General features: G+C 37.9%; 1 protein-coding gene across 1 annotated transcript; it reads left to right on the top strand.

Moving 5' to 3' along the window:
• Positions 1 to 1,795: 1,795 nt before the first annotated feature.
• Positions 1,796 to 10,356, top strand: LOC113162059 (mitoferrin-2-like). Its single transcript, XM_026360025.1, has 4 exons — positions 1,796 to 2,275; positions 6,312 to 6,540; positions 6,815 to 6,871; positions 7,330 to 10,356. Exons 1-4 carry the CDS (start codon positions 1,934 to 1,936, stop codon positions 7,920 to 7,922), a joined length of 1,221 nt encoding a protein of 406 aa, XP_026215810.1. The 5' UTR covers positions 1,796 to 1,933; the 3' UTR covers positions 7,923 to 10,356.
• Positions 10,357 to 12,272: the final 1,916 nt, after the last annotated feature.

Below are 12,272 nucleotides of genomic sequence, written 5' to 3'. Positions count from 1 at the left end.
GAATTAAGTAAGTTGAACTTAACTTAGTTAGGTTGATCCACCTTAATGGTCTGGCCAGCCTAAAATATTTCTGTTAAGTCAAGGTTAGATAGTCCTGAACTTAGTTCTAGCCACATTAACCACCAAACTAGTAAACAGGAACCATCCCTGAATCTAATGGGGGAAACACTCCTACAATCAAGAACTCTCCTAATCATGTTTCCACAGATGGCCAAATGTTGTTGCATAAATGTAAAACAATAAAAAAATATATATATTTATGTCTGTTGGTGTTTTTATTTAAAAATGTAAATTAGGCAAACCCCGTGATCTACTTCTTAGAATGAGAGCTTGGAGAACTTTTTTCCTTTTTTGTTTTTTTTATTTTATAATATTTTCAGAATTTTTACAATTGATATAAAATTATAGTGTTTGTTCATTTGTATTAGAAATATTTTTTTTTTATTTTAGGATGGATCTTAAGAAACATGCAGACAACACATTTATTTGCCATCTGGTGGTGACATCAAATGCTATAAATTATTAATTTTAACATCCAGAGTTTGTGATTGTCTTGTCTTTTTATTGAGCATGAAAAAAAAAAATTATTAAGGATTGTTTTAAATTGAGAAAACTACATGGTTAGTTGGCTCTGTGTCGCCCTCAATTCTGAGTTTTATATACTTTGAATTTACTTCTTTACATGAGACATATCACAAAACATAATAATGACTATAAATATATGCTAAACAACAATAAGAGATGCGTTTGACTGTTTGGAATTAATAAAAATTGTTCAGATTTACTAATAAACAACAGCTATAGCTTGAAAACAGGTTTTACAATAGTAATGTTTTCAGATAATTAAGTTCCATTTTTGGCTGTCACATCATTAAGTATTTTATAATGCACTGTTAAACTTCCAGCTCTTCCTGGCCGTTGTCAAGACACTTTATAAGTATTCTAGAATATATAATATATAATAAGTATTTTTAAAACAGTTTATTAAGTGTTTTAGAATATATTATATATAATAAGTATTTTTAAAACAGTTTATGAAGTGTTTTAGAATATATTATATATAATAAGTATTTTTAAAACACTTTATTAAGTATTTTAGAATATATTATATATAATAAGTATTTTTAAAACAGTTTATTAAGTGTTTTAGAATATATTATATATAATAAGTATTTTTAAAACAGTTTATTAAGTGTTTTAGAATATATAATATATAATAAGTATTTTTAAAACAGTTTATTAAGTGTTTTAGAATATATTATATATAATAAGTATTTTTAAAACAGTTTATTAAGTGTTTTAGAATATATTATATATAATAAGTATTTTTAAAACAGTTTATGAAGTATTTTAGAATATATTATATATAATAAGTATTTTTAAAACAGTTTATGAAGTGTTTTAGAATATATTATATATAATAAGTATTTTTAAAACAGTTTATGAAGTATTTTAGAATATATTATATATAATAAGTATTTTTAAAACAGTTTATTAAGTGTTTTAGAATATATTATATATAATAAGTATTTTTAAAACAGTTTATTAAGTGTTTTAGAATATATTATATATAATAAGTATTTTTAAAACAGTTTATTAAGTGTTTTAGAATATCCCGTTCGTCCTTGAACACACCCACTGACGCTGAATGCCAATGCCCGCCTCATTCTCTCTTCTGATTGACCAATTGCAGGGCCTGTCGGTGATTGACAATCACTGCGTCCAATCAGGTTCGTCCTCTATCGTGAGTCACTGAGGAACCAAGCCGCCGTCCTCCCGGTTCCCGGACTCCGCTCAAGCTGCGCAGCAGCGACCCGCCAAGACTCTCTCGTCAGGCCGTCCCGGTGGGGATAATAATTAAGTTACCGGGAAGTCTGTCGGGAAGACGCCCGAGTCGTCGAAATATACACACTTGACGGTTCTGTTCATTTGAATGGAAGTGGACAGTTTCGTGTCCCGGCGAACCTCCGTGGACACACCGGGCGTCGACAGTCGGGTCACAGGCGCTGCAGCCGGTGCAGAGTTTCGATGGCTGGGTGGCAGGCTCCTGGACGTCACGGGGACATTTGTCGAGTCTCTTTCACCGAGAATGGCAGGGGAACAGGACTTTACCCCGGTGTTGCATCGAGCAACGTCGGAGACCTCGACCTCTGTCGAGTCAGAAATGGACTATGAAGGACTGCCTCAGGGAGTAGCAACCAGCACACACATGCTGGCAGGAGCCGTGGCTGGAATCATGGAGCACTGCCTCATGTACCCCATCGACTGCGTTAAGGTATCAGACCAAAGAAATGCAAAGCACAGCTTAGTCTGAAACGTGTCGGGCCCGTGTTTACCACGCTGAACGCACTCTGGTTGCTTTAATGTCGAGCTAACGTAGGCCTGGAAACACAGGCTAACTCCTAGCTAGCAAACAGGGTAACCTTGCTAACAGAGGTCAGTTAACTAACTAACGTGTTAGTGTTTCCTGAATATAAAACCAACACCTTAGTATGGTTAAAATGCATATTTAACCACGTAAGAGTACGATTAACTAAGCTCGAGTGCTGTTTTAGCACATGTTTGCTTAATAACAAACTGTTAGATTTAACCATTGCTCCGTGAGCTAGCCCGGTAAATGCACTCGCCTGGTAGCTAAAGCAGCAGTTGTCCGTTTTTGCTAGCATGCATCCATTATCGGACAAAACTCGAACTTAGGTTTCTCGCATTTTCCCTCTCATGTAGAGCGACAAATCTAACGTCTCGGTACGGAACTATCTTTAAATAGGCACTTTTAAAGTTGTATATAGCATGTTGTACCTCCACACGACTTGTTGGCACAGTTCTAGTTTACATGGAAGTAGCCACACTTCACTTTGCTGGGCTACTCCTAGTCTCAAGTCTTTAATCTTATTACCTAAAACAAATATGGGTGCATCGGTTTGAAGCTCATTTATGTCTGTTTTCGTTATTACAACACTGGAGACCTTATGTGGGTAAAGTGTCAGAGGAGATCGTATGTAAAGTTCATTGTGAAGACATAGGATAAGAGTAGTAGATTATTAACACAAATGGGACATCAGTCACCAGATCAGTTGTCAAGCTCGTTAGTTAATTATTGGGAATGTCTTGTCCAGAAGGTGTGGTAGTGTGGGACTTACCGTACAGTAGATTACATAATAACACAGTTTTGATTACCCAACCACATCAGTCTATGTTAGCGAAAAAACTAACCACATTACCAACTTCCTGTTGATACAGACACAGGTTAGTTATTAATCGTCAAGTTAACATTAATTTCATAGCTTTTTAACAACACAACTGTGATTTAAATGGATTTATTTTACATCATAATGGATGTGTCTATGGAGGCGCTTTGAAACAGGTTCCTGAAACTTGACCTTAATGTCTTTGTGCTCCTGACTTTCTCACTGTGTTCAAGTTACACATTACATGCTAATTCTTACAAGTATGTAGAGGCATAAAATGTACACTCTGTAATAGCAGTGTGCACACTAGATTCCCTTTAAGAGTCAGGTCTCACTGGGAACTATTGCCTTACAGTGGAGATTGAAAAGCTACCAACAAGTGGGAGGAATTAGAAAACAAATAGACAGCGGTGGGAATTGAACATCTTTATAAAACTGGAAAATCTCTAGGAAATAGTTTGGTTAGTGCCTGTTGATTTAGGTTTATTATTTCCTGTTGTACAAAACTGAAATAAATATAAATTTCCTGCCCACCACTGGTGAAAATAATTTACAATGCAGATAAGCACGATAGCACACACTGTACGGTATTGGTTTACAATACAAATTACAAATTTGTAATTGCAACACAGCTTCTCTGTGTTAAAGGAGAAACTATTTATTGAGCCTGACCGAGCTGACCAAATAGCTGCATTCACCTACTTAATCCCAAACTCTGCTTTAACATCACAATAAGATGCTTTTGATTTGATATTAGTTCAGTTTTCACCAGTGATCCATGAACCTAAAAGACAGCTGTAGAAAACAGGACTACATTCAAATTTATCTTCATGTTTCAGCTGGTCTTTCTTCACAATCAGGAAGTCGGTTGCTGTTGTTGTTTCCTTGTGTTATATCATAAGATGGAGAACAAACAGTTCTCAGTGGTTTCCTGGAGCAGTGGTCAATCAAACAAAGCTCTTGTTCACTACAAATTGATAGAATTCCTTCCAGTTCATGGCATTTTTGGAAAACGGCCTTGAGCCTAATTGTCGTTTATAAGAGCAGTTTTCATTTCAGAGTTTAGCATCAGAGTTGGTTTGTGCACTACAGATTTGTCTTGTCATGATTCTCAGGTTCCTGGAAGTATTATTTTTGCAATATTAGTAATTATAAATATGTTAGTTGTTTCTACTTCTGGTCCCCCTTGTGTGCTATATTTTCCTCTGTGTTTTAACTAGTAGCTGTGAGCAAATATAACTTGCATATAAAGACATTACATATTTAGTTGTCTTGTCACAGGCAAATATTCACCTTTTGAATGTTCATCTTGTGATAATTGGTTTTCAAAAGATTTTATTATATGCATCATAATTATGCATGGCCTTAATCTGAGACAAAAATGTTGACATTTAGTCTTGATGACTAAACCCCCACCCTAAAATTCTAGCTAAATCTCCAACCTAGCAGGATGTCAGGTTATTAAATCTCTGTCCAACAAAAATCTACATGGTTTACAAGTTCTGTTTGGAAGCCCTAGTGCTCTTTTAAGTTGAGCAGCATGAAGCTGAGTAGAAAAGGTTGAAAAGTTGACAAACTAAATTATAGGTGTGGTTGCATCTGAATGCCTTTATATGTTTTTGTTTTTCCTGTTTTGGTTCACCATTTAAAAGTTTGTGGGTGAGAATGTTTCATGTTAAGGAAATCACTTTGGTTTTATATAACAGTAACAGCTTACAGAAAGCTTCCTCAATACCAGAGGTTTCTTCATATTCAAAGTTTTAGTTTCCTGTTGCTGTCACAGCATCTTTGACTACCGATGAATTAGTGAATTCTTTCCATTAATTTCCGTTTTCTCGTTACTTGTCTTTAAACAGATTAACCACAAGCATTGTTTCACTGACGTTTTAGTTGAATGCTGCAAGCCTGTGGGACTTTTGCCCAAACCCAGTGATCTGATTGGTTCACTCACTGCTGAAGATCTTCAGCTACTTTCATGTTCCTCTTTCACTTTCTTTAACACTAGGGTACAAGTGTGTCCTTCGTGTCCATTTAGCAATTAGTACATTTACATTTACGTTTACATTTTGTCATGCATTTATTCAAAGAAGCTTACAAGTGTGGACCAGTGTACACCATCAAATATTAGTAATACATAACACCATGCATCACATGAGTGACTGACTGACTCCATCTTGATTACCGTATAGTTGTTTTAGTATGACCGAGACACTCATGATTTGTACTTCATGGTAAATCCTCCTTTAAAGTAGCACAAAGCTTCCTTTTTTGAATTTAAGCTTCAATTACTGTACTTCCCCAGAGTCCAAACGTGAGGATACTCAGATATTCAGAGTCTGGAGGCTTTTGTATGATTGATTTTGTTAAGTGTGTCTTTAGCCTTGAGTAAAGCAGTCTCATCCATTTGTTCAGTAAAATCTAGGATAGGGGAAAGAACCTTCCAGACTTAAACTGCTGGAGATCGTAGATGACTGAGCACATTCCATGCGAGTAACCGTTTCCAAAAAGTGGGCAGCGGGAATGTACATGGAAGCCTCAGGGTGGCAGCCGTGTTCCCTCCCGGACTGTAAATATTTATCCCTGCGTATGCAGGGGCAGTTCCCTTGTTGCATGTTATGAAAACTTTCAGAATTGTGTAACCTTAGTCTGGAGCTGTACATTACTCTGGCATTCATACACTTCATCCAGTACAGGAACAGATTCACTCATGTTTTTTATGCATAGCAAACACTTCTGCTCATCTGTGACCAACACTAGTGGCAGGCCAAGTTTTGATAGGCACCACTTCCTAGATTGATGCAGCACTCAATTCCGTTTTGTGGTTTGTGGTTGGCAGTCATTTCCATCTCGGTGAGAAGATGAGGTATAGATAGATAGAATAGAGCTCCACTCGAATGTTATGATACAATACGATTCCTGCAGAAGTAGGTCTGTCTGTAGTGGTTGGTCCTGATATGTCTCGGACAATGGAGTGTTTATTTTTTATTTTTTATCTTTTTATAAAGACCAATGAAAGAAGTGCTTAAGGCCAGCTGTGATGATATGACTTTTTTATCAGCAGTTTATATCCTGAAATCGGATCTATCTAACCCTAATATATTTGCGTACTTTCTCTCTCCACAGACCCGTATGCAGAGCCTTCACCCAGAGCCAGGAGCACGCTACAGAAATGTAATGGATGCGCTGCGGCAGATAGTGCGGACTGAGGGTATTTGGCGGCCTATCAGAGGCGTAAATGTGTTGGCAGTTGGCGCAGGGCCTGCCCACGCTCTCTACTTCGCCTGCTACGAGAAGATCAAATTTACACTCAGTGATGCTATTCACCCTGGTGCTAACAGCCACTTTGCAAATGGTACAAATCTAAATATTATTTTTCATTCCTTTCATACCCTTTACTTTCAACTATTGAATTAATGATACCTAGAAAGAGGGATGAATGTATAGAATTGAACAAACTAAAGACGAAGCACGACTGAATGCTAATATTGTTGGCTTAATTCATCATTAGTTTAATGAATCTAAATTTTGAAGTAAATCTTGGCTGGAAATGAACCCACAGTTGGAACATAAATGTCAGTGTAGTGAGGAAACTTGACCTTTAACTTTGTCTTTTCTGTGTTCTTCAGGAGTAGCGGGCTGCATGGCCACAGTGCTGCACGACGCCATCATGAACCCAGCCGAAGGTAAAATCTTCTACATGAGCTCACCTGATTCACTCACACACGTGCAGAACGTCATGGACAGTCAAGATTTACTGTTGCTTAATTTATAAATGTGCTTAACCTGCTTCAAGAACAATTATAGTAAAGTCTTCTAATGATGCATTTCTATGATCAGGACACTGGGTGGAGCTGTAGACTCAGCTTTGCTACTTGAGCAAACAAATCAGTCTAGTCTGTTTTACAAGTTGTCACAATACATCTTAATATTTATCATTTTAATTAAACTTCAAGCTTTTGTGACCATTTATTGATGTTAGATTAAACTATAATGTTTTTAAGACAGAAAGTGACGATGTTAGTTCCTTTATGGTGTCTTGCGTTTCTCGTATATCTTGTTTTCAGTTCCTCATCTGATTATTGGATTATTTAAGTTGCATTTCCGGCCTTATTTCCTTCCCCTGCCCACTTCTTCCTTTCAGTTGTGAAACAGCGAATGCAAATGTTCAACTCACCGTACCGTGGTGTGCTGGACTGTGTGGGGTCCATGATGAGACGCGAGGGCCCGGCTGCTTTCTACCGCAGTTACACCACCCAGTTGACCATGAACGTGCCCTTCCAGGCACTCCATTTTATGACCTACGAGTACCTCCAGGAGCTCCTCAACCCCCATAGACAGTACAACCCTTCCTCCCACGTTGTGTCTGGTGCACTGGCTGGAGGCGTGGCTGCCGCTGCAACTACTCCCCTTGATGTCTGCAAGACCCTCCTCAACACACAGGAGGCACAGGCCATACATATGATCCAAGCAGAGACGACAACAGCAGCTGGAGCGGTTGGAGCAGCCACCGCCTCGGCCCATGGCAGCCGCCACATCTCTGGTCTGGGCACAGCATTTCGGACAGTGTACAGGATGGGAGGGATGCCGGCCTTCTTCAAAGGCGTCCAAGCCCGGGTCATCTACCAGATGCCCTCCACCGCCATTAGCTGGTCCGTCTATGAGTTCTTCAAATATATCATCACTAAGCGGCAGCATGAAAGACGGCTTCGTGGAGACCGCGATGGAGACAAATAAATACCTGGTAGTAATGCCGGGTATCAGCAACACAAAGGTTTATGGCACTGTACCAACACTGGAATAGGTTTTGGTTTGTAAACATCTGATGGCTCAGAAAGCTCCAGAAGTTTAGGTTCTTTAAGCAGAAAGTCAACTTTTATCATGTTTACCACTGTAAGATCAATTAAACATGGTCTGATCTAGTTCATAGCAGGTGAGACATAGGAGATAACTAGTCTGGTCTGGGTTTGCTGAAATGCCCATTACTACAATAAGAAGACAGCCTTGAAATGCCTGATGGAAAGCTTGAATTCCATGAACCCGCCGGTTTCAAATCTGATTCAGATCCCAAGTCCCTTCAGGCCTGGCCTTCAGACAGCAAATAATTTATAGAGGGTAACGCATAGTAACAGTAAAGTGGAATCAGTCCTTTTGATCAAAGACACGCTCACTTCCCACTGACCACCTACAGAGCAGCTTGTTAGCATTTAAACATTTTGTTTTGACCCTGAACTCTAGTGCATGGTTTACACACTCAATTCCATTGAAGTGTTTAGACACTGTATCGTTTGTTTTATACATGCCCCTTTGTATCCAAAAGGATATAAAAGGGTTAGAAGCCTCACGCTGATGGGAAAACCCTGAAATACAGTTAAAGTTTGCTCATTGTTACAGTCCACTGTTTGAGTGCAGAGCCAAAACAAAAACATCCCTGTTCAAATACTTTGGAAATGCAGTGTAAACAGGGTTAACACCCTCCTTAACTGCACATGTTGCACTTCTGTAAAGTATTAATTCCTTGTAACCATGTGCCAGGTGTCCTTGGCCAAGACGCTAAACCCCAGGTTGCTTCTATAGGGCCTTGTATGGTAGCTCCTCTGCCATCTGTGTGTGTGTGTGTGTGTGTGAGAGAGAGAGAGAGTGTGTGAGAGAGAGAGAGTGTGAGAGAGAGAGAGAGAGAGTGAGAGATAATGGGTGAATAAGAAGCAAATTATAAAGCTCTTTGTTAAAGTAAAAAGTGCTGTATGAGAGCAGTCCATTCACCATTAACTTCTGACAACACGGCGGGTGGAACAATGCAACACACAACTGAAGGTTATAAAATTAGCAATATGAAATTAGTCTGTGCTGGTGTTCGGTAACACCAAGAGAAAGAGAGGTTGAAGATAACTTTTATAGTTATACTCAGTGCTCATACCAGTAAACATAGTTTCCCTCAGTCTGTCACATATTCATATTTTTCAAGTGAGAATTAGTGCGATGAAATACTCGAGTACTCAACACTTGAGTCTAACTGGAGTGTGAGTGTATGTTATATTATTAAACAAGTTTCATAGAGCTGTAACACTCCTGCACAAACCTCACTGTGTTGTCTGCAGTTTGGAACAGTAACATAAAGCTAAGTTACTTAGCCTCAGACCACAGGAAGACTTCTGTCATACTTCCTTTAACCATTTATCTGTGTCACCATCTAGAAGTCCACGCACATCTGCAAAGCTGCACAGCAGATCATCTCGTGGTTGGAGGCTTTTGAGTGTGGCTTATTCAATATGGATTGGCTTGTAGAGTGATGCTGCTAGATTTTAAAGGAGATTTTAGTTCCAAAACAGCATCCTTCACATGGGCGATGTAACGTACTGCACCGAAACACACAGTGATGCTACATCTTTGCAGTTGTCCTTGGAAAGTGAAGTTCTGGAGCACAAATCTTATTGCAAATGAAATGAAAGACGCACCTTAGACAATCCCTTTTTTTTTTTTTTTTTTAATGCCGCAAAGCATCCTAGCACTTAATAGAAACTTCTTTATCATTAAAAGAACAAAAAATTAACTTTGACTTTAACACAAATACAGAGTAAAGATACTTGTACACATGCCTTCAGTTAGCCGCAATACATCCAACGCACAACTACTACAAAGATCCTCAACTATATGAGATAATTTAGCATTTTGAAGCCATAAAGATGGAAAATGTTCAACATAATATATTTAAATATAAGCAAATGTGGATAATACCTAAATCTCTAACTAGTTTTGGATCAAACATCTCTGTTGATTATACAAATATGTAAAGGTTTTATGAAGACTGCGTTGTAAAAAGGCAGGTTTTTGTAGAATACGCACAACTTCTCATTTGAACGGTAACAAAAAGGAAAACACCTGGATTCTTTTAAAGTCAGACTGCACGTGTGTGTGTGTGTGTGTGGGGTTGGGGGGGGCGGATAGTATTTAAAATGATTGTAAGAGAGTTCCTCATGTTAAGCCAAGTGTCAACGTTGGGAAACCAAAGACAGAGCAATAGAAGAAAAAAGGAGAGGAACACTAATGTGAAATCTTGAACACTGAAAGCAACACCTGTATTTTGTGAATTGTAAATAAACTCGCTAAGGCAGCTCCTCGCAGAAGCAGGGTCTTCTCTTGGTGCTGGCTCTCCAAGCGCTGAGAGAACTTACATTTGTCTGGTTGTCTTACTTTTCCTCATCCATCAGATTTTTGATGCATTTACCAGTTAGTTTTTTTTCCCCAGTTGGAATCCACTGTAACAGACTCGAGTGCAGATCATCAGCGTGGGTTCATGTCATATATATCTTATGTCAGAGTCATTGAAGTGGACTTTGTAGAACTAGTTTGTGGCAGCGTAAGCTACTGAATTCTTAGTTGACTTTAATACAGACTTAACATATTAGTTACTTATGTTGTATCAAGTCGAAAGTAGGACTCAAACTTTAGATTTGTTTTTACCCCAACAGTAATTTTAATGTTCAGTGGACAGAAAATTTACCCTTCTATTTATTTATTTATTTATTTATTTATTCAGGGCCTGTTGGCCTTTGCATTGATGAATAGTGATTTTTTTTTTTTTTGCAAAAGAGCTTCGAGTCTGATTTTGTGACAAAACCCATTTTTTCCATTTATCCTAATGTGTCGGAGCTTCAGTTGGTAAATGTTGTGTTCCCACAAAACTGTCTAAAATGTAATTCTGCACATCTGATGCCAGTTTTCATTACTTGACATTTTTTCATTCTGGTTAGATGAATTATAGCCAATAACAGAAACTCCTGAACTACCAGAAAGAAGGAATTAATATGGTTTCGCACAGTTCCAGTTTGCCAAACTGCAGCTGTCACGACCAACCAGTAGGAGACGCTAACACACAAACAGTCACTTCTTTAAACTGGTATCTCAGCAATATTATGACTAATATAATAGAAATGATAGATAAATACTGAGTGTACTCTCCACTGTAGTAACTTGATGTTTTTATCAAAGCATGAAATTCAACATTTGAATCAAACTATAAAAGGCAGAGTTGACATGGGTTAATGGTATTTTATTATTATTTTGTTATCATATGTGTTGATTAGAAAATGTACTCTTCCTTCAAATTCTCAGAATTTATATACATGTGTGTGTGTGTGTGTGTATATATATATATATATATATATATATATATATATATATATATATATATATATATATATATATATATATGTATATATATATATATATATATATATATATATGTTGTAAATTGATTATATTTATTTGACTCATTCCTGGGCTCTGAACTCTGAGACAGGTCAGTAGAACTTTTTTGACATTTTGTAGTTTAAACAAACACTAAATAATTTAGTATTTCCCTATTTAATTTACTTTAAATAAAGTAACTGCTTTATTAATCCGTGTTTAAAAAAATGTATCTTTAAATCTTATAAAAGAATTTTATTTTTTAAAATATGGTTTTGACATGAAACATAAAATGTGGATGTTTTTTTGTGACAGCCAAAGGTTTATTACAAAAACAGTTACAGAAGCCTTATTTTGTGTTTTCCATAGTCAAAATGTCTACAACAGTTATTTGTTAAGTGTGTTAAAAAGCTGACAGACTGACAGAAAGCACCACCTCCACCTTCCCTTCGCAGCAGATCCTGTTTCACTCTGGGCCCTGTGTTTGTTGTCGTTCCCCACGGCCTACAAGTTAAATGTTGTCTTTCATGTCTCTTGTCTCTCTTTACCCTCTGCCATCCCTCTGTGGGTGCTCTGAAGCGTAAGGCGATCCTTTAAGTCGGACAGGAAGGTCTTGGCAAGTGAGGTCAGGCCCTCGTCTGGAGGGCACACGGCAGCAGGTCTGGTCAGAGCCAAGGTCGGCATCAAATAGAAAACAAAGCTGAATGAGGGGACAGAGGCCCAACGCACATCACCCTAATCCTTCAAACGATCCCCCAGAGAACACGCAGCATGTTTGTATGTTTAGCTGGAGAAAGAAAAAGGATTTTCACCACGTTTTAAACTGATAAATGATGCGTGTGGTGTTAAACTGTGACGCTCCACCTGCAGTTTACACAAATCTAGTGAATACGGCACTTC

The sequence above is a fragment of the Anabas testudineus genome, chromosome 1, assembly GCF_900324465.2.
Source record: "Anabas testudineus chromosome 1, fAnaTes1.2, whole genome shotgun sequence".
Classification (NCBI taxonomy): domain Eukaryota; kingdom Metazoa; phylum Chordata; class Actinopteri; order Anabantiformes; family Anabantidae; genus Anabas; species Anabas testudineus.
Note: the sequence above shows the minus strand (reverse complement) of the source record. Positions and strands in the feature narration are given on the sequence as shown.

What these genes read in the sequence shown, in the direction of transcription:
- LOC113162059 (XM_026360025.1), top strand. Translation starts at nt 1,934, where the DNA reads ATGGAAGTGGACAGTTTCGTGTCCCGGCGAACCTCCGTGGACACACCG. An exon ending in TAACAGCCACTTTGCAAATG is followed by an intron (nt 6,541 to 6,814) that starts GTACAAATCTAA and finishes TGTGTTCTTCAG; the next exon opens with GAGTAGCGGGCTGCATGGCC. An exon ending in CATCATGAACCCAGCCGAAG is followed by an intron (nt 6,872 to 7,329) that starts GTAAAATCTTCT and finishes TCTTCCTTTCAG; the next exon opens with TTGTGAAACAGCGAATGCAA.